At 39.6% G+C, this 26,362-nt stretch overlaps 2 protein-coding genes across 7 annotated transcripts in view; one reads left to right on the top strand and one right to left on the bottom strand.

The window, feature by feature from the left end:
* The first annotated feature begins 3,062 nt into the window (after positions 1-3,062).
* degs2 (delta(4)-desaturase, sphingolipid 2) lies at positions 3,063-8,828 on the top strand. The gene is made up of 3 exons (XM_061744244.1): positions 3,063-3,185; positions 5,662-6,404; positions 7,012-8,828. Exons 1-3 carry the CDS (start codon positions 3,104-3,106, stop codon positions 7,153-7,155), a joined length of 969 nt encoding a protein of 322 aa, XP_061600228.1. The 5' UTR covers positions 3,063-3,103; the 3' UTR covers positions 7,156-8,828.
* A 4,164-nt stretch (positions 8,829-12,992) lies between these two features.
* evla (Enah/Vasp-like a) overlaps positions 12,993-26,362 on the bottom strand; it is a 49,279-nt gene continuing 35,909 nt past the window's right edge. For 4 of the 6 annotated variants that reach the window (XM_061744240.1, XM_061744239.1, XM_061744238.1 and 1 more), the window contains 11 exons: positions 23,094-23,151; positions 21,980-22,041; positions 20,184-21,107; positions 17,242-17,495; positions 16,957-17,072; positions 16,735-16,762; positions 16,394-16,427; positions 14,861-14,921; positions 14,613-14,670; positions 14,473-14,530; positions 12,993-14,265 (listed from right to left, as the gene is read on the bottom strand). In XM_061744240.1, coding sequence (XP_061600224.1) covers positions 14,228-14,265; positions 14,473-14,530; positions 14,613-14,670; positions 14,861-14,921; positions 16,394-16,427; positions 16,735-16,762; positions 16,957-17,072; positions 17,242-17,495; positions 20,184-21,107; positions 21,980-22,041; positions 23,094-23,151 — 1,691 coding nt within the window. In that variant the 3' untranslated portion in view covers positions 12,993-14,227. The remainder of the gene's footprint in view (positions 14,266-14,472; positions 14,531-14,612; positions 14,671-14,860; positions 14,922-16,393; positions 16,428-16,734; positions 16,763-16,956; positions 17,073-17,241; positions 17,496-20,183; positions 21,108-21,979; positions 22,042-23,093; positions 23,152-26,362) is intronic. The other 2 variants (XM_061744242.1, XM_061744243.1) reach the window with 2 other exon arrangements.

Below are 26,362 nucleotides of genomic sequence, written 5' to 3'. Positions count from 1 at the left end.
AACTGTTAATTTATGCTCTCTATTTAATGTGTTTGTTTAAAAATCCCCCTGGCTCCTGTGTTGTTGTACTTTTATGTATTAATGACTGTTTTGTATGTCTGTCTGTTTATGTTTGTTGTAATATGAAAACTACTCAATAAAGCTTGTTTAAAAAAAAAAAAAACAAAAAAAAAACATGTAATTCTTGAGTTATTTTTCATTCATTCGTTTATTTATTTTTCCTTAATTTATTGTATTTATTTATTTATTTATTTATTTCTTCCTGTAGTCTTGAAAAAGTTCTTTTTTCCCCGTTTTACTACAACTGTAGCCTAAAGTTAGTTAGTTAATATTTATTTCGGTCAATCACATACAAAAATCAACAAACAAGATAACACAGGTTTTTCCCTGGTCAACATTGTGATTTTTTGACCGAAAAGGTCTGGGCTTGAAGCATAAAGCTTATCTTGCCCACCTTTTAACTGAATATAGTATACAAAAAAACAAATGAAGTAACATAAGTCTACACAAAATAATAATAATAGTAATAATAATAATAATAATAATAATAATAATAATAATAATAATAATAATAATGATAATAATAACAATAATGATGATGATGATAATAATAATAGTAATAATAATAATAATAATAGCAATAGCAATAATATGATAATAATAATAATGATAGCTCTGAAAACAGAAAGTGAAAAGATGCTAAGGAAACCGGCAAAACCAATTTAAGTTGTCATTTTATCTCATGCAAAGTCATGGCCTTTGAGGAACAAATATGTTTACAAGTTTTCTACAGACTTTCTGTTTGCAGTTTTGCTATTGCACTAAAAATGTGCACTAATACAGAATGGATGTTCTGCTTTCTTTCTATTATTTTCTATTAATTTATACAATTTTAAGTTAAAGAAGGCAGGTTTCTGTTTAAGAAAGATAAGGTAGATATTTTGGATTTTTTGTAAATCTGTCTTAAAATGTAAGATACTGGACCTCGGTTGGACTGGTGGGACCCTTATTTTTAAATCCAAAACTTGACAGGTATGACAAACATGCATGTTTTTCATAATTCTCATTAGCTATAAAAACCCGATTAAGTTTCTTATTTTATCTAAAATTGTGACAATATAACTAGGGTTGCCAACCTTCCCTTGAAAAACGGAATCGTCCTGTATTGAGCTGAAAAGGGACGCACTTTGTCCCGTATTATTGTGAGAGTCAAAAAATAGTCATAAATGGCATTAAGCTGTTGAGTTCACAAGTTATTTTTTTCCGTTTTACTACAACTGTAGCCTAAAGTCATGGCCTTTGAGGAACAAATATGTTTACAAGTTTTCTACAGACTTTCTGTTTGCACTTTTGCTATTGCACTAAAAATGTGCACTAATACAGAATGGATGTTCTGCTTTCTTTCTATTAATTTCTACAATTTTCAGTTAAAGAGGGCAGGTTTCTGTTTAAGAAAGATACTTATTTTATTCAGTTCATTTTGTTATTTTGTATTAAAGTGAATTTCTGTATAATAATTTGTTTTCCATGTGTTCATGGCATTCAAAAATATGCACCCAATTCAATTCAGGTTCTAGTCAAACGGTTAAAAAAGTCGTTTCACTCACAAAAAAAGGGGGCTAAAAAAATTCACCACGCCAGGAAAGGTGAAGGCTGCCGATGAGGTGTCCCTTATTTATTTCCCTTATTTATTTTTCAGGGAGTTGGCAACCCTAATTACATTTTTTTATTCATTTATTTCTTCCTGTAGACTTATAGATAGATAGATAGATAGATAGATAGATAGATAGATAGATAGATAGATAGATAGATAGTTCTTTATTGTCATTATAACTTTATGTACAACGAAATTAAAAGTGCTCTCCAGTCAGCGCATCATATATAAAAAAATAAAATAACTGAATAAAATGTAATTTAAAATATAAACAAATAAAATAAATATATATATATCTCTAGACACATTCACCCTTCCACATCAACACACGGACCCCACAAGAGCCTCAGCATACAATCATTTTTGTTATTGTTATTGCATATTAGCTTCTGTTTTTGTTAAGGGTGGTTATTGCTGTTGGACAAAAGCTGTGTTTGAGTCTGTTTGTCCTCGTATCGTTTCCCAGATGGCAGCAGTCTGGGGACTTGAGGTCTGCTCAAAGCTCCTCTAAATCAGGGCTAAAAACATTACTTTTTACTGAAGCGTACTCTTAAAAATACTTACATGCTGTACTGTACTGCCCTTACTTTTTAACAACTTGTGCTTTTTATTATTGTAACTCTTTTCTTATCATTTTATTTGTTATTTACTGTTTAATTGTGTCTTGCCGCTTTTAATATTGGTGTAAAGCACTTTGAATTACCTTGTGTTGAATTGTGCCTTTCTTTTTACATTTATTTATTTATTTATTTATTTATTTATTTATTTATTTTCTTCCTTTCCCTTTATGCAATCTCAATTTAATAGGAGGCGTGATTGTTCTCTCAATCTGATGTACTTATATTTACATCTGAGGTTGTCATTGTTTTTGTTAAATAAAGTAAAAAAAAATAAAAATTGTAATTCAAACAACACACGTAAGCTCGTAAGCTCATAAACATGTTTTAAAAATGATCCAACCAACAGAAATATCTAAAGAAAAGGAAATATAAGTCGGGCTTTCTTAATAATAATAATAATAATAATAATAATAATAATAATAATAATAATAATAATAATAATAATAATAGTAATAATAATAATAATAACCACAATCATATGCTGTAACGATGCACCTTTCAATAACCATGTCTTCCTCATACTTTCATTTAAAAAAAAAATTGTATAGGCCTACATGTTAATAAGAGCTGTCATTTGTCTATTTACTGTACAGTGAGCGAAAATAACCGGAGTCCCCGCGTACCCTACGCCGTAGGCTCTGCGTTGGTGTAACGGAGAACCATAAATCAGCTTTTACACAGAGCAGCAGGTGCGTCAAGGAAGTCCTTAACGTGGGGGCGTGGCCTATGATCACACCTTGCAGCGCTGCTCCGCGGTGGGCGTGGCCTGATACGGCCAAGTTTTGATGACACACGCAACGCTGAACGCTCTCACAGGTAGAGGAGAGCAATGGGGAAAACAGGTGGAAGAGGAGACTTTGAATGGGTCTACAATGACCAGCCGCATACTTCAAGACGAAAAGAAATTTTGGGTGAGACTTTATACAATATGAAGATTTAGTAACATGCAGGAAATCTGAAGAGCGACATTTGATGTTAACTTGAGTAAAATTGATAGTTTCCTCCTGACCATACTCTACTTATAAAACCGCAGCCGGTTAAACCTGTTTACTGGCTATTGCTTAACAAGCAATCAGTCCTCGAATGATGCAGGGAAACACAGAAACTGATATATGCCACAAGAAATACATATAACTTTGAGTTATATTTAGTTTTCTGCTACACTGTGAGTAAATGTGAACATATTTAGAATTTGATTTTGTGTGAGGAATTGAATACTGTAATTGATTAATTTATAATTGATGGCAAACGGATGCAAAGGATAAACTACACCGTGATTTAATTTAATCTTTAGACTTGAAATTAAAAGTTCATGTCGTGTTCAAATTAAACGAGGTTTGACATTTCATCCTCTCTCAAATGACTCATACCTTGTTTCTACAGTATATTTACAGTTTGTACATAAAGGATTATTTGCAAAAGTAGTTTTCTTAGAAAGACGGAGTGAGGATATCTACAGAGCAAAGACAAACGTACTCGCATACCTCTCTGTCAGGAGAAAAGAAATGATAAAGTGTTGATACTTGGGTATGAAATGAATTGCTTAGTTTCTTGACTAATTCAATTTTTGTTAAAAGTCAGCCCACTCTTTTTTTTTTTTTTTTTTTTGAGCCACCAGGAGATAATGACTCCAGGGTTTGGCTGACATTCCCTGTGGTAAGACTTTATGGTATTGTTAGAGCTAATGAGGATTCCTGAAACAACCTTTGGTCACTGCTTAAAACAGCATCTGTTATTTTTGCATCACCGCATTCCATTTATGAGCCCTGATTTTCATATTTTGTTTATCTGATTTATCCTGCAGTTTGATTGAAAACAGCCTGACTCACAAGATGGAGAACCTGTTGACATACAATTGATCCCAGCTTTGTTCAGCAAAAGCATGGTTACTCAGGTGTGAAAGAAACATATCAAAGGGGATGTGTTTTTTGACACCACTGAGCTATGAATTATTAAAAGGTTTTTGTTTTAATCATCCTATGCCTGCCCAGACGGGACGGGTCAAAAGATGTGCATGTCAGAGGTTTCTCGTCTCTTAATGGGGGAATATTTTGATTGATGAGTGGTTTATGTATTAAGTTGACATATGTGGACTGTAGGTTTGACTCTCGCAGCCCATAAATCACTATCTCGCATGTACGAAGGACATCATCCCTTGCCATTGTGGTAGCTTGTGAGGTCGTAGAAGATAAAATATTGAAATATTCATGGTTGTTACATTTTATTGTCTTTTTTTAACAGATTTGGATCAATGCATGATTTAACTTTTACTTTGACTTTAAGCATCCCGTAAAAACATTTTTTTTCCCTCTTGAAACCCGAGTCTGAAACATTACACTGTTGCATTAGGTAAATAAAAGGTCCAGTCTCTGTCACGCGGTGAAGCTGAAATCCAATAATGGTTGCCCTGTGTGATTTGCACAGACTCATTAGGCAGCTTTTTTTATGGCATCTGGTTATTCATTTAACTTTATGCCCTGTGTGGGTCACACCAATAGCTTTGATAGCTTTCAACCTTTAGTTACCTATGGCAGCTGAATTTGTGCACTAGGTAACACAACTAAGCTGCAAGCAAAGCAGCAGGTTAGATTTGCATGATGGGGTGTGCTCCTGCGGCACCCTGCATGCTGTCATCAGCTCCTCCCCTACATACAAGCCAGACTTTCTGGTGGATGCTTCTCCTGACTTATTGCCACCACATTTCTTTGTGCTATCTATAAGGTGTGGTCATTCAAACACATCAGAACTTGTGTGGATTATTATATTGCATAAGTAGCCTCATGAAACAAGTCTAGCTGTTTTTATAACAGTAGCCCTCCCTTGTATGTACCTGTTTCATATCCCTCAGCACAACAACACCTCTGCCAATTAATCTGGAGAAAAACAAAACAACAGCTCTGCCAATTCTGAGTAGAGCATCTTCCAGGAATATGTGGCTGAATCAAGAGCCTCCAAGTAGAGTGGCAAATAAAGAAAAGAAAAAAACAATTCAGAAGGGACAGAGGGGACTGGAGCTCACTGACTGGTATTGCAGCCTTTAATTGTGCAAGGTGACAACCGTTATAATACTGTGTCTTCATATTTACTGATATCGGTCTGTGCAAACAGCCGAAAGTTTCAACACTGTTGTGTGAAGACGTAGTAGTGAAATGTTGGTGTGATTGTACAGTTAAATGCTGCAGCACTGATTACTAATCTAGTGAAGGATGGTTACTTTACGCGATACTGTGCGTTTTCAAAATGACAGTGAGTTATTCTTTGTAAATACCTGTCCCATCTGGGTCCGCGACAGATGTGTTACTTTGCCTTTTAATACAACATAAATATCCACTGTTCTTACTTTTGGTCTTTCTTCAATCTCCTCATATCTGGTATTTCTCTCCTCAGCCAAATATCCAGAGATTAAGTCCTTGATGGGTCCAGACCCTCAGCTGAAATGGGTGGTATCTGGCATGGTCCTGACCCAGCTTCTGGCTTGTTACCTGGTCCACGACCTCTCCTGGAAGTGGATTTTCTTTTGGGCCTATGCCTTCGGAGGCTGCATTAACCACTCCCTGACTCTGGCCATCCATGACATCTCTCACAATGTGGCCTTTGGCAACAAGCTGGCAAAGTGGAACCGCTGGTTTGCCATGTGGGCCAACCTTCCCATCGGGTTACCCTACTCTGCCTCCTTCAAAAAGTACCACATTGACCACCACCGATATCTGGGGGGGGACCAGCTAGATGTGGACATCCCTACAGACATTGAAGGATGGTTCTTCTGCACCCCGACCAGGAAGCTCCTCTGGCTCTTCCTTCAGCCATTTTTCTACGCCCTGCGGCCATTGATTGTCAATCCTAAACCAGTGGGCCAGATGGAAATTCAAAATGCAGTTGTTCAGTTCACCGCGGATGCAATTATCTATTATTTCTGGGGGGTGAAGCCCATTGTTTATCTCATTGCTGGATCTATATTGTGCTTGGGTCTGCATCCCATCTCTGGACACTTCATTGCTGAGCATTACATGTTCCTGAAAGGACACGAAACATATTCTTACTATGGATCACTGAACTTGATCACTTTCAATGTTGGGTATCACATGGAGCACCATGACTTTCCCAGCATACCTGGCAGTAAACTACCTCAGGTGAGCCTGGGTTTATTTCATACATTGTGACTAATGTTCCAAGAGCTGAACTTTAGACTCGAGTCATTTTTTCCAAGATTGTTATCAGCATAGCGGAGAATGAATGAATCACAGTTTGAGCAGGTGGAGACGGATAAGATGGGATTCTCTTGCTTATCAGTCTAAACAGAACGTAATGGCAAAAGTCAGAGATTGATTTTTTTTCTGTCAACAGTAAATATTTGTTATATAGCTGCTGTGTCTGGCATAAAGAGGAAAAAAATAGTTTTGGTATGAGTTATCACTGCCTTAGTTCTCAACGTCTTTTTAAAAGTAAGCATTGAAATCCCCTTTTACCCAGTTCCAGCTGTAAAACATATTTTTTCTGACAAGAAGAATGCTTTTTTAAGAGTATTGTCATATGTTTAACTAGAAATGTTTTTGTCTGTTTCTGTTTGTACCTTTCTCACTAAAACGGTGTAATGCAGAATCTGGCCTCTGTGTCACTCTGCAAAGGTTCCTCTGACAATTACAGCTGCAATTTAAATATCAAATACATTTGTGTTGGAGAATTAGTTAATTTTTCCAACCTCACCCCCTCATTTTATTTATTTATTTTGGTCCCCAGGTCAAGCAGATCGCAGCAGAGTATTACGACTCCCTGCCACAGCATACGTCCTGGATCCGGGTGCTTTGGGACTTCGTGTTTGACGACAGCATCGGCCCCTACGCCAGAATCAAGCGGGAGTACAAGCTAAACAAGCAAGGATAGACCACTGAATATATTTAAAGCTAGATGTAAATTGAAGTTGTTAGATCACAGTGAATTGTCATCGTTAGCTCTAGTTTACATGTTTGTTTGTTTTTTTTTGTCAATATAGTATGATGTCACTGACGGCAAACTTAACATGTTTGTCATCTAGCAAGTCCTGTACCGTTGTTCCTCCATGGCAAATTAAGTTATACATTTCACATGCATACATGCTGTTAATAGGATTTTAGAAACATACAGCTGGATATTTGTGTTTCTTTTCTTTTTTTCTTTGTTGTTTATCATCCTTGTGTTTGTTGTGTCCTTGCTGTTCATGTCCACGGTTTAGCAATGTTTGCTTGTAGCCAAGACACCGCCAAAGACCAAAAAAAGGTTATTTAATTGGAAGGTCTTTGGAGGTCACACGCTTTCTTGTGAAGTTTAACAGCTACCTGTCGTGGGTTTCTTTTCCTGCCCGTAAGATGGTGGTTCTCAAACCTTTTCTGTAACGCTCCCCTTTAGAGGAAGTACAAGTGTAGGGGAGGCAGTTTGAGAATCCAACCAGACTTGGGGGAAGAATGTGAACCAGTTAAACACTCAGATGACCTAATACTGTGTCACAATGATCAAGCAGAACAGTGCTGAAGTGGAAATGAGCGTTGAAAATTACCGTTCAGTAAGAGGAGCCTTTTCTTCAATGAAGCCTCATCCTGCTTGTTTGCAGCCCCGTCGGGCTGTGAACTACTTCATTATATCTTCAGCTTACGAAAATACCGCAAAAAGTTTTACTGCAATCTTGAAATGATTTGCCATTTTCTAAGCAGTTACAGTTATTTTCTTTGGGTTTTCACCCCTAAGTTCATGATATATTCCCATGAATTTGTGGGGTTGAGGCTCTTCTTACCATTCTTTTCTTTGTTTGGAGTGTTGCACTTCTGTTTCGACTGTCCTACCAACAACTGAAGAAACACCTTTTAATGCCACTACAAGATTCTGAAAACTCAATAAAAATACCATAAGCAAGCAAGTTGTTGTTATAGTGCCGACCCAGTGCCCTAGCAGCTTAATGTTTACTGATCTGCACAACTCAAAAGCCACCTGATTAAATTTGTCCAGCTCTCCCTCGGGCCTCTAAAAGAGCAGTCACCCGTTGAGACACAGACGTGGGAGCTCTGTGGGCAGCGCCAGAGTGTCATGTCCAAACCCAGCCCATTTTTTCTGTGGTGGATGAAATTGGATAAATTATTTAAACTCAGTTCTCAGTGTCCTGTTTTTTTTTTTTTATTATCATTTGCAGCATGTTCAAGAAATATGCAGAACCCGCTTCTCGCAATAATAACAAAAACATTCCACTTTAATTATAGTTTGAAAGATTAGCAAAAATAATAGCCTATGTGACTGCAACCAGTGTATTGCACTTCAACCCTATCCTTCTTTTTAAATATTAAAACATTTAAAGTGAAATGTATCCTCCTCTTTCATACGGGGAAGCAGAATGCACTTTGGGTTATAAGTTTTATACTTGCAGCATGCGTGTTAAACAACCATCTACAGCATCAATAGACGCTAAGGAGTGCACTAGTTTCTGCAACTTTATTTAGAATTGTATCACTGTCAATAGACATGAGGATTTCTTTCTCTGTGCACATCAGCATGAATGACTAAGTGTTCCTGAGTCAGTGAGCTTGGCAGCCCATTTTGGACAAACTTTAAGGTTGTAATTGAAAGCGTCAAGAGAAACTTGTATTTTGGCCCAATTGCATAGTAAGCATCTGTCTGGATGTTATAATATGAGAGTATTAGATGAACACAACACAGTTTTTGAAGGAAATATTGCTCTCAAGTTTAATCTCTACTTCCATAAAAGAGGGTTCACCTCCATCCTCCACTGTCATCTCCCTGCCCGTTCTGACAGTATAACCCTCCAGAGGGGGCTTCTTCTGCCTCTCCCACTGGGATGCTAGTCTAGACAGTCTGATTTGTAATGTGCCAACAGAGGCTCTGTCATCAAACCTAAGCAGACAGTTACTGATTTGCTGGAGCGCTGAGCTAGGGAGTCCATTTACCTGAATATACTGAAAGTTTTTAGGGTCAAGACATGCAAAGTCTGAGGCAGGTTTTGCATTAGCTGAAAACCTCTATCTATATGCTGCATGTCACAGTGTCCACAATGACGTTATGGACATTCACCTCAAAGGCAGCATGAGGTAAGACTACTGGCTCATCTTGTTGGAGCTTTCCTGCCATCTGTTTAATTTTGTTTCAGTTTGCACCACAAGATCATAGTTGTCCACTCCTGGAAGCTTTGCATTTGCCTAATTCCCAAACATACCTCCTGCTCCTTTCACTCCTTCAAACTCTGTGGCACATTCTCTGAGACTAATCTCTGTCCACCAAACAAAGCGGTGTGATGATAAAATATCCATTACATGTGTCTGTAGGTACTTGTAGAGGCTTGATGTATGTGGAAACATTTGAAGAAAATTTTGAGCAGTTAAAATAATCTCAAATTTCAGAAGAGTTTCAATAAAGCTCTTTGCTTTTACCCTAACTGTTGGCTTCGTACTCGTATCTCTCTTAATTGTACATCAATACATCAGTACTTCAACATACAATGTACCCTTTGGATTACCAAAACACCCAAAGATGTTAGTAAGAGCCTGATCTTACCGCCTTGTTCCCCCTATTAGAGACCTGTCCTCACTGTTCTCTTCCCGCCTTTGCATACAGTATAACTGTTTTGGACAAACGGCCACGGCATTAAGCAAGGAAAATAGAGACACAACACTGCCGGTTGTGTCTGCCGCACATGGATCCATGTAGGAGACTGCTCGGAGAGAAATGTTGAGAACCCTTGAGACTGTCCCTGCATGTTTGCTGCTCCATCAGTGGAGCCAGTGTCAATGCTGACCTTTTCTACTGCCTTTTTCAATAGTTCTGTGAAGATCTGCCAGTGCTTTTTTCACAGTCTTATGCTATGATGGCACATTGATCTGTGTAGACGGGATCTTGGGTGGCATCAGTTTGAACTGAAAGCATTGCAGCCTCTCTAAGCTCATCTGCAGTCGTCTCCTTTATCACCTGACTAAGAACACTGGCAACTTTACCAACAGCCTATTTTGATAAGAGTCACAAGACAGCCTCTGCCCTTTGGACCACATGCATGATGCTTCTTGCTTTACTCAATACAACTGCTGTCGAAGACAACAGATCATGCCGGCTCAAAAGCATTAGCAGCTCCAAAAAGTTGCCATGATTGACATATGTATTTTCCAGTAATTCATCCCCTCTGTAACTAAGTCCAGGATTGCCTATGAATTTTTATCACATCTTTTATGCGTTCCTTCACGTGACGCTTCTTCTTCACCTTCTCATGATGTAAAATCATTTGTTTACAGAAGGCTTTTTAACTTCAGCATTTTTAGGCAACATAAAGTAAACATCAGCACTCTCCTTTTATTAAAAGACAGTTGCTTGCACTAGATGCAAGTGCCAAACACACAGAACAATACAGTGATTGTTAAACACTGTATGTCAATGATTTGCGGTTGTTGCCATGCTTGTTGTGAAAAACTCGAGATAGTAGGGACTGTTTTGTGGGCTGCTGAGGATGGTAACTGAAAAACATGTCTAGGCGCTCCAGTTGTAGATATGTATAGTAATCAAATGCTTGATATCCTCATCTACCTAACATCTGCCTGTGCATGTGGTCTTGTGCTGGGCTGATGTACTCTCACTGGACACTGTCTTTATCTTCCCCCTCAGCATCTCACTCACCTGTACAGCACAGCCTTAAAATGTCAATTAGGGTTTAATAAACAATAATGTCAGGCGCACAAAGAACAACAGCTGATAAACAACTTGAACTTAATATGCATTAAATGCTACGTTGAAATTCTTCTGCATTTATGCAGCACAGTTAGCTTTGTTCTACAATGTAACGTACACAATCTAAATATCATTTAGAAAGTGCATTCTCTGCTATGTAAACATGTAAAATAGTTGAATAAGTTTTGTATTGTCTACTCTGCTTCTACCTGTCAACTTAGTTGTGCTGGCCTCCTTGCTAATGTGGGGTTCAACGTCACTGCAGGAGGGTGGCAGGTTACAAAGGAAAACAAAGATGGAAAGATTTTTCTTAAAATGATTTTCCCCTGTTCAGTAACGCATTAATGCTAACGAAATGTACATATTTTATTAATTTACATCCATGTTTTAATATGTTATATTTTGTATAGGTTAAACGTTTGATATTAGCCAATGTGTAGATATATTACCTCTACACCTCCCCTTCCCTGATTCCGCTTGTTTTTTTCATTGAAAAAAAAAAAAGTCAGTTGATCTGATCTTCAGGCATTTTGCAGCATCCTCCTGTGATGCTTTTCGTTTTATTTTAACCGGACCTTTTGTGTATCTCCTGATCTCTTCCTACCCATCTTTATTGATGCTTCTTACATTGTCCTGTATTGGAAGACGGACTTAACTGCTTAACAGAGACCAGGGGTCTCCAACCCTGGTCCTCGGGACCCCCTTTCCTGCATGTTTTAGATGTTTCCTTGCATCATCACACCTGATTCTAATTAATGGTCGTCTTCAGCTTGTCATCCAGGTCTGCACAAGTCTGATAATGACACAATCATTTGTATCAGGGTGTGCTGAAGCAGGGGAACATGTAAAACATGCAGGACAGGAGTCCTGAGGACCAGGGTTGAAGACCACTGACGTAGACCCAACCAATAATAGTTATTTAGGTGATCAGGTGATGATCAGGTCATTCCGTCCGGCTGGTCCCGTGCAGGGGTGGCATGTCCAAAGGTTTTGATTTTCTTTTCCTTTTTTCTGTCCGTGGGTGTTGTGTGTGTACGGCTCCAGTACGTTGGCAGAAGATCCTTTTGGATTATGCGTGTTACAGGGTGGAGTTTCCGCGGGGTTTTGTTGTAGATCACTTTGATGGCCCCGGGCTCTTACTATTGTCCCGCATGATCTGGCAGTTTTCTGCATTGTGGCAAGACACATGGTGCTGGTAGGGACATTTTGCAGAATGTAAAGGTTCAAGATTTCCCAGCAGCCCACTGCGCTGCAATGAGATGATTATTCGTTTGACCGTGCACTGATTTTAATGTTGTAGCCGATGATTATATATGTATAAATGCTCCTGTTTCTGTTACGTCTATTAAAGCATTTTGGGAAATCGCTTATTTGTTGGCAACTCTTGAAAAACAGGTATACACTATTTTCTTCTCTGCTCATTTCAAGTGGTACACATGTCCTTACAATTTCAAAATGTTATTTAGAAGCTGCGTCTTGTATATTTGCCTTGTATAGAAATAACTTTAAAAAATGAGAATCCCAACAACAAATAATGACAACTGACTATACTTTGCCGAAGCACAGCCACAGCAGCAGGCCATCGCTGCCTGCTGCTGCAGCATCACTGTTGCCCCGGTAACATGCAATCAGAGAAACCTGCCGTCTCCCCTCAATGGACTGCGTGGAAACAAAAGTCAGACCAGAGAAAACCTATTTCCTATTTGATCAAACTCTGGGGTCGACTCCAAATAAAGCAATAAAGTAAGTCTTGGTCCATCCCTTTAAAAAATAACTCATACACTGTTTATAAAAATGGTGAGATGGTTGACACAAGCATTTTTGTTTTTCAATGTTTTTACTTCCAGCTTGAAATCAGAACGTAGTTGAGAGCGGACAGAGTGGATAGAAAGCAACAACTGTTATCCAACCAAATTCTTCCTTCAAAGACACATTTAGCTACCATCACAAAGGCCTACCATGAACCCTTCTGAGTACATTCTTCTCTAGGTAGGATTTGCATATTACCAGAGCAACCCTTTTATTTCCCCCCCCCCCACACTGCTACCATTATCAAGTTCAACACCTCATACATAAAAAGGGGAACTTTCATTGAAACAAACCACTATAATAAATGTACCACCATGTATATATACGTATGTATTTTTGATTGCTGTTTTTAAACCAAATAAAACAACTTAAGCGAGACGGGGTTTCATGCATACCTCGGGGGAGTCACAAAGTGTAGGATGACTAATAGGTAAAACTACATTGTTTTATATGTAGGTAGGTAAAACCAGGTGGCACATTTACGGTTATTGGCCTGTTTTGTGAATGATCCCTGAATTTCAATGATCTCGCACATCTGAACAGGTACAGAGAAACAAAAGGCTCGGTCACACTGGAGTTGTGAAGCAGACTGTATTGCATGCTGTCAGATTCACTATTATAGTCACTTCTGCCCCAGATGTGGCAAGTCAGAGGTAATAGAAGCAGGTAACTTTTTTTTTTTTTTTTTTTTAAACATTAGCAGATTATTGTTCATTTTTGGAGAAAATGGTTTTGACACAACACCAGTATGAGCAAGCTGCTAAAAAGTTTTTTTTTTCTCTCTCTTTTTTTATTCTTTTATTTGCCACTTGAGGGCAGGCGGATCTGCAGCACCAGTTTGCCCATATTGTGCTCATTATCATGAAATTGTCTGGGATAAAACTAAAGTAGAAATAGAAAATATAAAAGGCTAACATAAATGGTGTGCAAGATTCCTTTGTCCTTCTATAATATCAATAAAATACTCATTGTCATCAATAGCATCATCGTTATCACCACAGTTTTTAAATAATAAAACAGTAAAAACTTAGAAAAAAAATATTTTCTTCTTAAGACTTGGACTGAAAAGAGAACAAAAAGCTGCAACACTGGGCTGACTGAGTCTAGGTGCACAGAGAGGACCACAACACCAAACTCAGTACAAACGTCTTCATCTTTTAGTTCATTTTTCATCCTCCATTAAAGTTCATCGCTTCATCAATTTTTCTGTTCCTTCTGCTCTTCATTGTCATGAATCCCTGCTCTCTTTATATAGTTTTTTTTAATTATTATTCCTTTTTTTTCTGTCCAGCAGACTTAAATGTTGGCACAACGTCTCCGCAACTGACAACGTGACGTCACAGAAACATTGAGAGAACATTCCCTGGTCCTCATGTCTGTGCATCTGTAAGTCCATCCTCCTTCAGCTCCTCCTGTCGCTCTCCTCCTGCTCCTCCATCTGCATGCTCACATGAGATTAGGATGTGCTGATTCTGCCGATTTCTAGTCTGATGGCTGCAAGACAAGAAAGCAAGCTTCAGGAAAAGGAGGTCGGTCGTAGTGCAGTGGTTGATATTCACACTCTGCCAGGAAGGGATGACCGATGGTGCCATTGTGAACTTTTATGTCAGAAGCAAAATAGGTTTAATTACAAAGATCAGAAAACTGTTTTGTGAAAAAGAATAAACGTGGCGTTTAGCCGTTGGAGGTTTATTTGCTTACCATTAATGATTTCGTCTTTCACCTTATGCAACTCGCGTACAACTTCATCCAAAATTTCCTGCAGAGTAACAAACAAATAAGATCTGCTTGAGAGTTTCTTTTAAACTTAACAGTGCATGAAAGTAGTGGTTCACACCAACCTGTTTCATCCTGTCAAATTCTGTGTCAGTTTCACTACTGCTGCCGACGGGCCTCACTCTGAAAAATATGAAGCCAAACTCAATAAAAACACAAGATAACAGATTATAGGCTTATTTCTACCCAGTGTAGTTCATATAATAACCAACATTTAATTGCTGTTGCAGTGATACAGTTTAAGTCGACACTACAAGTGTGGTAACAAGTTCATTTTCAAACCACGCTCCCTTTATTCCTGTCATATGCTCACCTGGACACCAGTGAGGACTTTTCCGCAGAGTTGGACCGTTCCCATGGCTTCTTCACAGCATCTAGCAAGAATTACAGCATAAATTATACGACAAAATTCGGAAACTACATTATTTAATCTTTACAAATGATCTCCTAATTGCCTCTGATAGTGGTCTGACTTCTTTTGTGGTCTGGCTAAATCTCTCTGCTGCATTTGACAACACTGACCACAGCATCTTCTTACAGACTTGGACATGACATTGGGATCAAGGGTACTGCCTTAGACTGGTTTAAGTAATATTTGTATGGTACATTGTAGTTTGCGCATGCAAATTTTTCTTTCTTCTCTCATAACAAAGTTATTTATGGTGTCCTTTAGGGTTCTATATTGGGATATATTCGGTTTTCACAGGCTTCCTTTGGAGAACATAACAAGGAAATGTAACATGTATTTCCAGTGTTATGCTGATGACACCTTGCTCTGGGTATCCATTAAACCTGAGGAAATGAATGACTTACAGAAGCTCCAGGCTCGTTTTATACATTATATATATATTTAAGACCTGGATGACCTAGAGCAATCTTCTTTCTTCTGTTTAATAGTAACAAAATCATACAGTAAGCACCTCTTTCCAAAGCAGGGCTGAAACACTGGTCAGTGCAGTTATAACACCCAGACTTCACTACTCCGATGTCTGGTGTACTGTCAAATCATTTTAGTTGATCCAAATATTTTAGTGGACAGAAAACGCTGTACTCAGAGTATTGACAAGATAAATCCCTTTTCCTTTCCATTGCTCTATATTTGTTTTGCAGAAAAATTGAGAAAAGAATTATAAAACCTTATCACATAAAAAGCAGTGATGACGAAACTGCATTTCATCTTAAGAATGCATTTCTTCGAATAAGTTCTGATACTGAAATTTAGCTTCTGGAGAAAAAACAAACATGGCCAACTAAATACGAGTAAATTCAGTAAATTAATTCTGACCACAAGTCAAATTATCAAAGTGTGAAGAAGAAAATATTTCATGAAATATTAATTCATTGTTGGCAGAATGCTTTTTATCCAGTCAGACCTCAAGTTTGACTCTATAGTCCAACCAGTGCTTGCTTATTTTTCTTATGCTCATTACACGGTATAAATGTCATTTTAGTCAGTTGACTCTCACAACGAGGACTTCAAATGCTTTCCCAAAGATAAAACACTTGAGTTTTGGGTTCTAGGCTCCAATCTTAACAATTCCCACTTTTTATGCATACGAGGAGATATGATTGAGGTGATGGTGAACTTAATTTTAAAATTTTGGAACCCCTTGAGCATGTCATTTTTTTTTTTTGGTCGCAGCCTTTGTGAACTCACTTGAAAAAGACTGCTCAACCTTTGACAAAATTGTGACATTATCATGTTGGACAAATGAAAGTTTTTCAGACTTTTACCCTTACTGAACAAGTGAACACACTTCTGCTAAAAATGTAAGCTCTTTTATGCGAGTATAGAAAATGTATGGAAGTAACGTACAAGCTACGTTATAAATAAAGGGCCTTGTACCTGTTGAGTTCTGCCCCCGACCACTCGAGTCATCCTGCAGAACAGATGTATATCATCACAAAAGAAGTCATATAAATTTTGGAAAAGAAATTGTCTTCTAAAAAGATAGATATATTCAAAGATAAAAAACTGTTTCATGTCCAATATATACAAATACATGTAAAACACAATTCCGTAGTCAGTTAGCTGTCTTTCCAGGTAGGAAAACATCAGGAATGGATTTATTCTGTTGGAAATGTTTAAGGTTTAACAGAAAGTTATGAGAGTTGCATAATCATCTCATCTAACTTTGGTCAGTAAAGGCAACTCATGCATTTTTTGCTTCAGGGCATAAGACTTACTTCATCGGGCTTCTCTGAAGCTTTTCGTCTAAAAGAGAGGGAGGGAAATGATGAGGAAATGAAATGCAAATTTGAATCTTTTCTAGTGCAAACAGATAACAGCATAGTTAACGTACTACAAAGAGCTTGATATATTTTACAGTTTAAAATTAAATGCATGTAAACCAGAACCATGAATAAAATAAAAATGAAATATTGTGTGTGTTTGTGCTTCTGTTTTACCGTCGAGCTAGTAAGGCATTCATCTCCTGCATCAGTCCCTCCCCACCACCACCGCTGCCACCACTGGATCTGTTAGCCTCACTTTTGCCTCCAGATCCGGGGGGGCTGCTTTCGTCCTGAAGGACACATGACGAAAGAGTTTTCACTTTTTGACCGTGAAGGCATCCGATATTCCTCTGATCACCACCAGAGACAAATCCAGCTTCAGCAGTTAATTAGGACTAAAATAGGACCGGAAGGACCGGCCCAAACCTCCTGAGAGTAAATTAAAGAGGCTTTTTGTACCCTGTGTACTTTCCGTAATTTGGCTCCAGCCAGTGCGGCCGCCAGTCCTGAGGGTTGATGCTGGATCCCAGGCGGGCCCCCGGGAGGCCCCCCACCAGTAGGCAGAGGAGGGGGCATGGGTGGGGGAACAGCCATTGGAGGTGGTGGGCCTGGTGGTGGCGGCGGCGCTGGAGGACCAGCCATGGGCTGTGGAGCTGCAGAGGGAGGGGGGGCCACAGAGAGCATGGCTGGGTGGCCTGCAGATACAGGGGCGCCTGGGAGGGGCACAATTACAGCTTTGTTAACAGCTGTTTAAGCTCATTTTTGTTCATTTACCACTTGATATGTTGTATGAAGACCATCTGAGGCCATCTGTGTCAAAGCATATGACTAAAAACCAAAAGACCTTTAAAAACCTGAAACTTGTTTTATTATCAAGAGTCGTGATAGTTTACACTGAACTGAACTAAAAAAATTAAATAACACAAAACCTTTTTTGTCTAATATCTTCAACAAAAAAAAGTTTAATATTGCAGTTAATTGGCAAAATGAGCAGGTATGATTTCCAGGGACTGGCCTTGCAGACTGACAATATTTAACCTACAAACCACATAAACTCATGACTGACTCTTTCTACAATTATATTTTTGACAGTAGGAAAAGAAACGTATGAAAGATAATCGACTGCCCGCTTCTGCAGGTTCCTGGTATCAGTGTTAGCTTGCTGTGAAAATTGAGTAAAACAGAGCCATTGTTAATATTATGAACAACACTCGTGCTTTTCCAACAACATGCCTTCAGGCTGTGAGGTGAGAAGTAGGTCGAAAAATGCTGTTAAGTGTTTTTAAACTCTGGCTGTTCAAATGTTTGGTTCAATGGGAATATGGTCGGTGGTAACCAGGGAAATATATAAAACTGACGCCAGTCGTCACACTTCATACAGAACTGAGGACAATATTTAAAAGTCTGGATTATGGAAAACCATTGATGCCAAACGTGTTTCTAAAAGGCCAAATATATTAAAGGAATAAGAGGCTTTTTATTATCTTTCCTTATCTCAATCGATGACCCCCAGTCTTAAAGTGTTTTTAGATTGGATCCCCCTATTATTGCTGGATGATGAGCGCATGTTTAACGCGCGTTGATAATGTAAACCCAAGGCGTGTTATTTGCACCTCGGGGCTGAAGGCCAGTTTGGTGGAGGGAAGGCGGGTCAGGAGGACTTATCAGTGAAACATACCGTAACCTGTGTGGGTGTGCAGAATTACGTATTATCCCTACATCAGCAAGATTTATACGCCATCAGGCAGGTGTCGTTTTCAAAACGAGGATGGATAAACATCAGAATTAGTGTTTTTTGGCCGGGTTTTGCTTCTTGCAAAGCTCCAGTTTGTCATTTTTGTGTCCAGTTGTTCAAATAATGGACCTTCCTTTGTGTTTCCAGACATACGCCAGTTTAGGGCCGCTCGGGTCGCGGGTCTCCTTGTCTCCCCAGTTACTCATCTTGCAAATATAGGCCCTACCTGTGACTTCCTGCTACTGCTGTTACTCTCATCAGCTGTTTCCATCTATCCATCCATTTTCTGTACCCGCTTTATCCTTTGCAGGGTCACGGGGTCTGCTGGAGCCTATCCCAGCTAGTTTCAGGGGCAGGGGTTACACCCTGGACAGGTCGCCAGTTCAGCTGTTTCCTTATTTTATAAAATAATAATAAATAAATCAATAAAAAAAAAACTTCCCTGGTGGGTTGTACTCAGGTTACGTGATCCACAAACCCGTCCCACGACACACGCCATCCCGCACCGGTCGATTTAAGAGGGCAACTCGACAAACTAGATCTGTGCGTTAAACGCGGGGTATTCACCAACGTAAAAGGGTTATGGGCAGAAATATGTGCCACTAGAAACTGAATTTCAATCATTTATATTTGAATTTGAATTGCTCAACTTGAATAATTGCATTAAAAAACTGAATCTGAATCACATAATTTGAATTTGTATTGTTTAATTTGAATCATTGCATTGAAAAACTGAATCTAAGAAAGAAATTTTTCTACAAAACGGCAAGATATAAATCTACACTTTTTACACAGAATGGAGAAAACACAATATGTTTTGAAATATCTAACTCCCATTGGTCGTTTATATCGTCGTTTATATCGTTGAAAAAAAAATAGGTTATAGTAGGCTACGTGAAAAGGAGTTCTTTGTATCTGCACTCAATTGCTCTTCCTCCGGAAGACCGAGATGTTTGGCACAGTAAAATTGAAATTGAATTGCAAGAACTGAATTTGAATCGTGAGAACTGAATGTGGATTCAGTTTTTTAATGCAATGATTCAAATTAAACAATACAAATTCAAATTATGTGATTCAGATTCAGTTTTTTGATGAAATTATTCAATTTGAGCAATTCAAATTCAAATATAAATTATTCAAATTCAGTTTCTAGTGGCACATATTTCTGCCCATAAAGGGGCTTTAAATTATAGTCTGACATGGTAAAAAAATGACAGTATGTGATTATGTGAGCAACTGAGACACACTAAATCCACATAGGAACTATCTAAGACAGCTGTAACAGACCACCTGCTGCATAACCTGAAAGACAGTTTTTCAACTGGTCCTGCTGGTTTTACAGGCATTTCTCAATGTTGCGACATTAATCTTTTTCAAAGCGCTTTGCTTCATTGCCCGGGACGACTGCATGCTTTGTTGGGTCTCATTCTAATGCTATGACAGATGTGATGTGGGTGGATTGAAGGTGTGTACAGATTAGAAGTGTCTTTCATGCGTTGCCTAACAGTGCAGGTGTGGTGCATTCATGAGAATCCAAATACACGTCCTTGTGTAATTGGATCTATCTTAATCAAACACAGTCCCACACATGTTAAAAAATAAATAAAAATATCTTTGCTTTGTGTTGAGAGACTACTACCTCCTCCTCACTCCTCCTCATACTTACTGCTGTTGGCCATGGGGGCTGGCTGGGGGACAGGGGAGGGGGTCTTCTGTGGTGAGCCCCCGTCAGACATGGCAGTGTATGAAGGGGGTGAGGGGGAGGAGAAGGAGGAAGGGGGGATCTGGGCCTGCTGGTGGTACACCTGATGCTGCTGTTGCTGATGCTGATGCTGCTGAGGGTGGAAGGAGGATTGGTACTGGGGCTGGTGGCCGGGGGCCGGGCCGGGGGGAACAGCCTGACCTATCAGAGGAGGCAGGGGGATGGCCTCGCAGTACTGCGGGGTGAGCGGAAGATGCTGAGAATGAGGAGAGTAGGAATCCTCTGGCTGGCCATTGGAGTGAGGGTGATGCTGAGGTTGGGGGTACTGATGAGGGGCCATCACGGCGTTAGGGTCGAGAGGCGGGGGCTTCATTCTAGCGCTTACGGGCGGAAGGGGATGAGCTACCGGGAGGACCGGCTGCGGGGGCATACCCTGCTTCACAGCCATGGCCATCATAACCGGAGGGGATGAGGCGGGGGGACATTGAGCATACATTTGCTGCAAATGGGAGGCAGACCAAGTACCATGTTTAGGGGGGAGCATGATGTCTTGTTGCTGCTGCTGCTGCTGAAGGTGAAGGTAGCGGGCTGCTGAGGGAGGAGACAGGGGGATCTGCCGGGCCTGGCGGCCCATGGTGTTCACTCCTGTCTGGACTGGGGAAAAGGCGGAGGCGAGCGAGGTAGAGAGCTGGGAGGAGACCTGGGCCTTGTCCCTAGCAACCCCCACCTCTTTCTCCTGAGACGGAGAGCTGGAGGTGGAGGTGGGAGGAGAGGAGGCCACGCGGACGTAGGAGGGTGGCAGTGTGCTAGCTCTGTACTGTCTGTACTCGGGAGGAGTGTCTGGGTGGGTGGGAGGGGTGGAGACTTTATATTGGAGAGTGGAAACGACTGTGGTGGGCAGAGAGGCAAAGACAGAGAGAGAGGAGGAGGAGGAGATGCAGACGAGGAGGAGGACGAAGGAGGGCAACAAACAAAGGAAAACAGAAAAGAGAAAAACGTGAGAAGAATGAAAAGCAACTGAGCAACCAAGCAAGTAAAGATGAGAAAATTAGGAGCAATCCAAACACAGAAGCCAGCAGCAAATAAAGAATCAAAATATCATAAAAAGAACAAGCAGCAAAATGCAACATGACTGAGCCATGATCAGAAAGCATATGGCATTTCCCCCCAACAGTAGCTGGAAGAGAGAGATGGGGTTGAGCATGTTGCAGGGGCAGAGGGGGTACTGACATTACCGGTGACATCGGGGCCAAGGGAACATGTTTAAGTCTGTGTGCGTAGATTTGAAAAGCAGACTTGAACATTTACATGTGCGTAGAAACAAAAAGGCATAAGGGCATACAGGCTAGGGAGCAACAGTTGAAAATAAGACAGGGGGAAGAAATAAAACACAGTTGGGAAGCCTATTTAACTCCAGAAAGCCGCTGTATCAGAGAGCAGAATCTCTGGTATTCATTAATGATGAAGTCACCTGTTTACTTTGGGAAAGCAAAGCGGGCTTTGCTCGACCGCACAGAGATAACGTCCTTCATTAAAAAAGACCAAGAGCTCAGCAAATATTCATCTGCTTCCAGTCCAAGTTATTTATTGTCAGACTTTTTTTTTTACTGTTTTGTCCAATACCTGTGTAGCTAGGATCATATGATATGTGTGCGTGTGTGTGCGTGTGTGTATATGTTATGAGTGAGAGAAAGAGAGAGAGTGTGAGAGAGAGTGTATGTTTGTATGCTGGGGTGTGGGCTTGTTTGTTTAAACCTCACCTGATCCTGATGTCCGTCGTTCCCTCTCCTTGTGCGCCTGCATCTGATGTTGCTCCATCATCCTATCAAGGAGCAAGGATGTCACTGCTCTTCTAAGCTGCCGCTGGCCTCAGTAAATCAAGCTTAACGCCTAGTTTGACCACAGCCCTATCATCAGCAGTCAGCATGAGGCACGAGTGTGAAAAGTCTTTACATTATTCTCAAAGGACTTTGAGAGTTTCCTCTTACAGGTTTAGCAGATACTCGGGTTCGATAAAGTGCACAAGCTAGTACATATATAATAGGAATGGGTGATATTTTACCGTTCACGATATACCGTCAAAAAAATTCCCCACGGTAAGAATTTGTCATCTCGCGGTAAAAACGATAAATTCCCGTTGATGACGTTTTTGTGTAAAGCTGATTTATGGTTCTGCGTTAAATCGACGAACAACGTATGTGAAGGAAGGAAGGAAGAAAGAAAGAAAGAAAGAAAGAAAGAAAGAAAGAAAGAAAGAAAGAAAGAAAGAAAGAAAGAAAGAAAGAAAGAAAGAAAGAAAGAAAGAAAGAAAGAAAGAAAGATAAATTCCCATTGATACGTGTTTGTGTAACAAACATGGCGGATCTGAGTCATTACAGTTTTGCAGTACAGGTGTACCTTATTTAATTGGTTTTTATTAATTCAATTTAATTGGTGTAGTTTATTAGCATTTAGTATCTTTTAGAGCAGTGTTTTGGGGGCTCCAAAGACTGAATGTGGTGATAGATTTATAGTTACAATGTTGGAGTTGAATTGGTATTTTTTTATCGTCATTTTTATCGTTATCGGGATAAATGCCAGAAATTATCGTGATAAATGTTTTTGTCCATACCGCCCATCCCTAATATATAACCAGCAAATTTCCTGATGATGCAGTAAATAGGTTCACGCACAGAAAACATGCATTTGTTTCTGCTGCAGCGTGTCTTGTCACCTTTTCTGTGAAACACACTGTTTTAGCTCCTTTAAGGCTCATTTCCCATAAAAGCTACGTCTAATTACATTGTGTACACTAAACTTAAAAAAAAGAGGACAACACAAAAGACATCATGTGGAATTTATATTTTTCCATTTGTGCTTTAAATGGAATCATACCTCCTCTGTGCTTCGGTTTCGTCAGAAGAGGGCCCATTTTGGCGCTGAACTACTGGACCTTAACACAGAGAAAGACAAATAAAAGCAAATATAACAAAAAACTAAATAAAAAAAACAGTCACTCTTCACTTAATATTCCACAGTAGACACAGATGCTTTAATACCTTTCTTTATGTAACATTACATCCATAAAAAACTGTACCACGAACATCAAGCAACAAAGCCTTTAAAATGCTCAACAAAGATGCCTCTGGGATACATTTGCAGATGGAGACAAATCCTAAAACAGTGACCCGGAAACTGCCCAGCTCAGTTTAGCATTTTGCTAAAGAGAGATCAACTCACACACAATTCTGGAGCGGCTATTAACGGGAAGCGTCTGGGAGAGAACTGATCACATATCAGCAGAATACCAGTCATTAAAGTAAGCGCCCACCATGACATCAAGATCACCCGTGGGGGGATATTTCCGTTCGCTGTGTCTGAGGGGGGCAACAGCATCCCAGTCTGGATCACGACAAGGGGCAGAAAGTGTCGTATGCTGATTCTACCTTCATATGAACGCTAGAATGAGATATAGTCTAATATTTTCTTGTTTCTGTACGCATTTTGGACATTTTTCACCTTTGTGCTCATAGGTGTAAAGCCCCCGAGGCAACATTTGCCTATTAGCATCAAACCCTCAAAGTGTGTGTCATTTTTAAAGTCATCTGAGGGAAAGTGGATATGTACTTCTTATCCAGATATCGCCTGCCAAAAGTAACAAACTTCAGTCTAGTCAGCGGCATCTGACTTGTTGGTGGATTTCTGAGGCAATGTCTCGAAGGTGTCTTGTTTTCCTCGACCCCGGTGGATTCTCTGAAGTCTGATGGTGGTAATTATCTGCTGCCGCATCAAAGCTGCACATTTAATTAAGATGAATGAGATATCTGTAAAATAGATGTTACTCTTTCTCCATTTATGTCTTTGTCAGTTTTATGATGCAATATTTGCAGCTCTGGCAATTGCCATGGTGAAGGGGGGGGGGGGGGGGGGGGGGGGGGGTGGGGGGGCTTGATCAGACTTGTTTAACAGGAACCCAGGAGACAGAGATAGGTGTGTGTGTATGTGCGTGTATCTTCATAGGTCTTTGTGTGCGGGCTTTGTGTGATCAAAGACAAATCAATTAATCAAGCCTTTTGTACTCTCTCATCCTCTCTTTTAAACACACATGAGGATGAATGAATAAAAGATGATCTCTGACAAACAACAGCGATACTACAGGTGGCAATAAAGACACAAACCAACGTTCACTGACAAATGACTTTTCTGAAATTACACTAATTTCTACTTTCTTAAAAACCGCCAAGCTGTCAGGTCAATGGTCCTGTCCTCAGCAGCTGCTGCAGGACGCGCACCAGCTTAACGGGGACAATGAGACATATGTTACAATGCAAAGTGTATTCAGGTTTTTTTTCTGATATGAATCTGCTTGGTTGCGAAGCAACCCCAAAAAAAAAGAAGCCTGGTATCTTTTTTCCTGGTAGCTGCCTTTCCTCCTGAACCACAAACGACCATGAATACGGAAACATTAACAGTTTAACTCTTCTGTCATGACTGTTGTCGGTTTGAAAAATTATTCAATTAAATAAATCCTTACACTCACAAAAAAATAAATAAAAAATCGCATGTATGCTATATAAAAATACATTTTTAAGAATTGAACTCCCTAAATTGCAATTCTTCTTAAAGAGATGCATCAACTGTGTAAGGGGGAAGCTATAATAATCATAAATTCTAATCATGATAATGTAAATCATCTGATCCTACTGGGTCTTAGTATTAGGCACATATGACATCCGACAAACAACATATAACCATTTATATTACATTATTTAATTGACAAAATTGTAGCCAAAATGCAGAAAACTCTATTAGTATTTGACATGGTTGTGCAGGGATTGTGACCCATTCTTCTGTTCAACATAGCTTCATTTCAGTTGGTTACCCAGAGCTCTTTAGGTCAATCCACAGCTTCTTAGTTGGGCTGAGGTCTGAACTTCACCTAGGCATTTCCAAAACTTGGTTTTCTTTATTTTCAGCTATTTCATTGTGGACTTGCTGTGTGCTTAGGACGATCGTCCTTGTGCATGATCCAGTTTTGGCCGAGATCAAGCTGTCAAACAAATGACCTCACATCTCTCTCCAGAATACTCTGGAAAACAGAATCCTTTATGACACACTTAATGAGTTTGGGTTGTCATGCAGATCATGTGACTGCAAGACAACTCCAATTCATTCCATGTTTGCCAGTGGGCATGGAAGTGTTTCTGCTTAAACGCTGTTTGTCTATTGCCAAACATGGCATCAAGGCCAACTGCACTTTGGTGTCATCTGTCCATAGGACATTGTCCCAGAAGTCTGGGGTTTGTTCAAATACAGTTTTTCTTCAGTAACTTCAGTAATGCATTCATGTTTTGTTCAGAGAGAAGAGGCTTTCTTCTGACAACGTCTCCAAACAAGATGGATTCTAATTGCTGGGTAGGGTGGTAGGGTGACCATTACGGATGAGAAAGTGATAGAGGCAAGCAGACTGTCAATCAATATTATTAGAAATAAATGTAATGCTTCATATAAATCTCCTGGCGTGGTACAAAAATTACATTACAATATACATTACAATAAAATGCATTTTAACATGGGAGTCTCAAACCGGAAGTTGGCGCTTGGGTCTGACCTTGCTGAGATGTCCATTCCTGGAAAGACTGGTCTTGAATGGTTTACTCGTGAATAATCTTTTCAGATGTATAACACTGAATTCCAAATTGCTTGGAAATGCTGTTTTAACCCTTTCTGGAATGATGGGCAGCAATAATTGCCATTAATAATTACCATTGTTTTTTTTCTCCTTCTTGGCATTGTTGAAACAAGCACACCTGAATGCTCCAGAATTGCCAAAATATTTGCTTCTACAGAAGTCTGCACACGTGCAGATGATTACAGAAGTCTGCACACCTGCAGATGATAACTTCAGCGAGGGCTGATGGTTTGACGCACCTGCTGCAACCTACCCTCTTAAATCCTGTGGGAGCAGTAAGGGGGTACTTAGTACTGCCCACACATTTTTTTCTTTCTTTTAGCTTCATTTTGTGCTATACAAACAATGAATAGATGGAAAAAGTTATAAGCTGTTGTTTTTTTGAAACTGTATTTGCCAAAAACCTAGAGCAACTTTGATCCCACCCACACACAAACATGAGATTAAAGGAGGAGGCATAAACTTTTGCACA

This window comes from Cololabis saira, chromosome 16 (genome assembly GCF_033807715.1).
Source record: "Cololabis saira isolate AMF1-May2022 chromosome 16, fColSai1.1, whole genome shotgun sequence".
NCBI classification, from domain to species: Eukaryota; Metazoa; Chordata; class Actinopteri; order Beloniformes; family Belonidae; genus Cololabis; species Cololabis saira.
The sequence above is the reverse complement of the archived record's forward strand: the minus strand, read 5'-3'. Positions and strand labels throughout refer to the sequence as shown.